This window comes from Silene latifolia, chromosome 6, assembly GCF_048544455.1.
Source record: "Silene latifolia isolate original U9 population chromosome 6, ASM4854445v1, whole genome shotgun sequence".
Lineage (NCBI taxonomy): Eukaryota > Viridiplantae > Streptophyta > Magnoliopsida > Caryophyllales > Caryophyllaceae > Silene > Silene latifolia.
The window spans coordinates 94,323,031-94,326,926 of record NC_133531.1 but is presented as its reverse complement, the minus strand read 5'-3'; the positions used below and the strand labels follow the sequence as shown (position 1 = coordinate 94,326,926).

The following is a 3,896-nucleotide window of genomic DNA, read 5'->3' as shown; positions in this document are numbered from 1 at the left end:
AGGTTCTAGCATGTGTGCTATTGGGATGCTGGACAGTTCTGTCGGTTTGAATGTTGCCCCCAGGGTTGTTAAGGCATCTGCTTCCCCGTTCTGATCTCTGGGGATCTGTTTAAGCTTGCAAGTTTCGAATTTCTGCTTTAACTCCCTTGCTTCTTTTAAGTATGCAATCATTTTTGAATCTCTGGCTATAAACTCGTCATTTACATGGTTGACTATTAGTAGAGAGTCACTGGATATGTGCAGGTGCCTGACTCCTAATTCCAGAGCTAGCTTCATTCCTAATATCAAGGCCTCGTACTCCGTTTCATTATGGGTTGCCTTGAATTCGCACCTTACCGCTTGTGCTATCAGGTCTCCCTGTGGTGACCGCAAGATCAACCCTACGCCTGCCCCCCTTTGGTTGGAGGCTCCATCAATATACATCTGCCAGAGTTCTGCCTCCTTGTTCCCTTCCAAGGTGAGGATTTCCTTGTCGCGATTTTGGATAGTCAATAAGTCGACACAAAGTCCGCCAAAGCTTGCGATTTGATTCTTTGCTTACGGGGTCGTCTTGATATCGTATCCACTGAGGTGTACAGACCACTTCGACATTCTGCCTGACAGTTCAGGCTTCCTCATGATAGATTTTAGCGGGTAGTTGGTCACAAACCGTATGGTGTGGGATTTAAAATAAGGGCGCAGCTTGTAAGATGCTACTACCAGTGCTAATACTAATTTTTCGAGAGATGTGTACCTGGTCTCTGCCGGTATCAGAGACTTGCTCACGTAGTATACTGGCTTTTGTTCCTTTTCCTGTTCTCTGACTAGAATGGCACTTACAGCCACCTCTGTGACAGCTAGGTAGAGGAACAATGGTTCTCCTGGTTCCGGTTTTGACAGTAATGGTGGGCTGCTGAGGTAGTGTTTCAGCTCTCTGAATGCTTGCTCGTGGTCTGCAGTCCACTCAAACTTCTGACTCTTTCTTAATACATAATAGAACAGCCTGCACTTGTCGGATGATCTTGAGATTAACCTGCTCAGGGCTGCTACCTTACCAGCTAGCCTTTGAACGTCTTTAGGTTTTTCTGGTGACTCTAATTGTAAAACGGCTTTGATCTACTCGACGCTGGCTTCTATTCCCCTTTGAGTTACAATATAGCCTAATAATTTGCCAGAGGATACCCCGAAGGTACACTTAGATGGATTTAACTTCATTTTGTACTGCCTTAGGGTGCTGAATGTCTCTGCCAGGTGCCGCATATGATCTTTGGCTTTTTCCGACTTTACCACCATGTCATCAATATACACCTCCATAGTTCTTCCAATTTGCTCTTTAAACATGCGGCTGACCAGCCTCTGATATGTGGAGCCTGCATTCTTTAGGCCGAAGGGCATAACGTTGTAACAATATATTCCTCTTTCAGACATGAATGCCGTCTTCTCTTGATCTGCATGATCCATCTTGATCTGATTGTAGCCACTCCATGCGTCCAGAAATGTCAGCATTTCGTGCCCAACTGTTGCATCCACCATTGCATCGATATGAGACAGGGGGAAGGGATCTTTAGGGCATGCTTTGTTGAGGTCGGTGAAGTCCACACATACTCTCCACTTTCCATTCTTTTTAGGCACCACTACTACGTTAGACAACCACTCTGGATACTTTACTTCTCTTATTTTCTTTGTTGCCAGGAGGCTATCTACCTCTTGGTTGATTACCTTATTTCTTTCTGCTGCAAACTTTCTTCTTCTCTGTTGGACGGGCTTACACTTTGGGTCCACACTGAGCTTATGCGTTATGATGGACGGATCTATCCCTATCATGTCATCGTGTGACCATGCAAAACAATCCATGTTGTCTTGCAGAAATTTGATTAATTGCTGTCTCAGGCCTCATGTGCATCCAGCTCCAATTAGAACAGTTCTTTCTGGGTGCAGCTTGTCCAGGTTAATTTGGTCCAGCTCTTCTACTAGGGGCTCGATGTATTCGTCCTGGACAGGCTGTTTCTGTAATTGCTATGCGGGAGGGCTGGCAGTGCACTTTAAGGCCTTCTTGTAGACGCCTCTAGCTTCCTCCTGATCTCCTCTTATTGTCTCTACTCCCCATGGTGTGGGGAATTTTATGCATTGGTGATACGTTGAAGGGACTGCCTTCATCTGGTGCAGCCACGGCCTTCCCAGGATGACATTGTAGGTAGAGGGTCCGTCTATGACCAGGTATCTAATTTGCTTGTTAACCCCTCCTACATAGGTTAGGATGACTATCTAGCCCAGTGAGTTGGCTGTCTCCCCACTGAAGCCTACTAGCGGGATAATCTTCTTCTGTAAATCCTTCTCGCTGAACCCCATATTTTCTATGGTTTTTAGCATAATCAGATTGACCGAGCTGCCCTGTATCTACCAAGACCTTTCTAACTGTGCAGTTAGACATTGATAGGGTGATAATGAGTGCATCATGATGTTCCCGTTCGTCATATGTGTCTCCTTCATCAAAGGTGACGGCTGGTAAATCACTGTGAGAAATTCTGCAAGAATTTGCTGGTCTATCTCCCTTAGTGCCGGTGGCATGCCTTTTAGCTGCCGAGTATGTTAATCCACTTATATCTGAGCCGCCTGTTATCACGTTTATGATCTTGGTGCATGTGGGTGGATTTGCAGGCTTCGCGGAGCCTACCTTATCCTGCTACTTGCCCCCACGTGGTAATAGGTGGCTCAGTTCTCCTTGTTCGTACAAACGCTTGATCTCTCTTCGTAGTGTGTAACAGTCTTCAGTGTTATGCCCAATATCACGATGGAATTCACACTTCTTCTTGCTATCTTTTCGCCATGCCTGTTCTTCTAGTGGTGGCTTGGGCCACCTTACCCTGTCTCCCATCTCCCTGAGTGCTTTCAGGATTCCTCCGATACCTACAGTGAATCCATATTCGGCCAGAGTAGGAAGTAATTGATTTTCTTCGATTCTGTTGACTCCCCTTCCATATGGCCTATATATTTCATCCCTCTTACTGGTAGGTTGCTTTCTTCCTGATTTCTCTACGGCTGAGGTACTGAAAACAATCGGTGTATTAGGAAGGCTGGCTCTGGCTAGGATGTCTTCCTCTAGTCTGATTGCGGTAGCAGCCTTTTCTTGCACTGCTTCGAAGCTATGGCAAGGATGCATAGTTAGCTGCTTATACAAGTCAGAATCATGGTGGAGGCCCCTCCTGAAGGCTTCTACTGCTGTCGAAATATCACATTCCCATACTGCCACCTTTTCATTGTTGAATCTGGTGTTGTATTCTTCGATGGTTTCTCCTGCCCCCTGGACGATTCTGTATAGATCCCCTGCATGCTTTTGTGGCTTCCTGCTGCTTGCAAACTGCTGGGTGAATGCATTCACCAATTCGGCAAATGTGGATATCGACCTATTGGGCAGACTTACAAACCATCGAAGTGCCGGCCCTGTTAAGGTGGATCCAAATTCTTTGCACATGCTGGCCTCTTTTACCTGCCCTACGGCTGTTACTGTCATCATCTTCTGCTTGTACTGGCTTACGTGGTCAAAGGGATCTGCTGTGCCGTCAAAGAGAGGCATATTTGGACTTGTGAATCCCTTTGGCATAGCTGTGATGGATATGGCGTCCACGAATGGCGAGTCGGCATAACTGTCAGGTGCTGCTTTCTCAAGTGGGGGAGGCAGTCCTGGAACCCTACTTAGCATCTCTCTTAACTCTAGGTACTGCTGATTTGTTATGCTACCTGAATCCGGGGTCTGCCTGTCAGCTGCTTGCTGATTCAATATGCTGACTCCTGAGCCAAACTCTTGAAGGTTCTGAAGTGTCCCAGCGGCTAGGGGGGTTGGAGTAACGATCATTCCCTGCTGCCAGTTTACTTGCTGGTTCCACTCGGATCCTGCACCACGTGTCTGATCAATTGCT

General features: G+C 46.7%; 1 protein-coding gene across 1 annotated transcript; it reads right to left on the bottom strand.

Annotated features, from left to right (window-relative positions):
- Positions 1-412: 412 nt before the first annotated feature.
- LOC141588367 (uncharacterized) lies at positions 413-3,490 on the bottom strand. Its single transcript, XM_074409813.1, has 3 exons — positions 2,716-3,490; positions 2,324-2,592; positions 413-565 (listed from the first exon to the last, which is right to left on the bottom strand). Exons 1-3 carry the CDS (start codon positions 3,488-3,490, stop codon positions 413-415), a joined length of 1,197 nt encoding a protein of 398 aa, XP_074265914.1.
- Between the last annotated feature and the right edge of the window lie 406 nt (positions 3,491-3,896).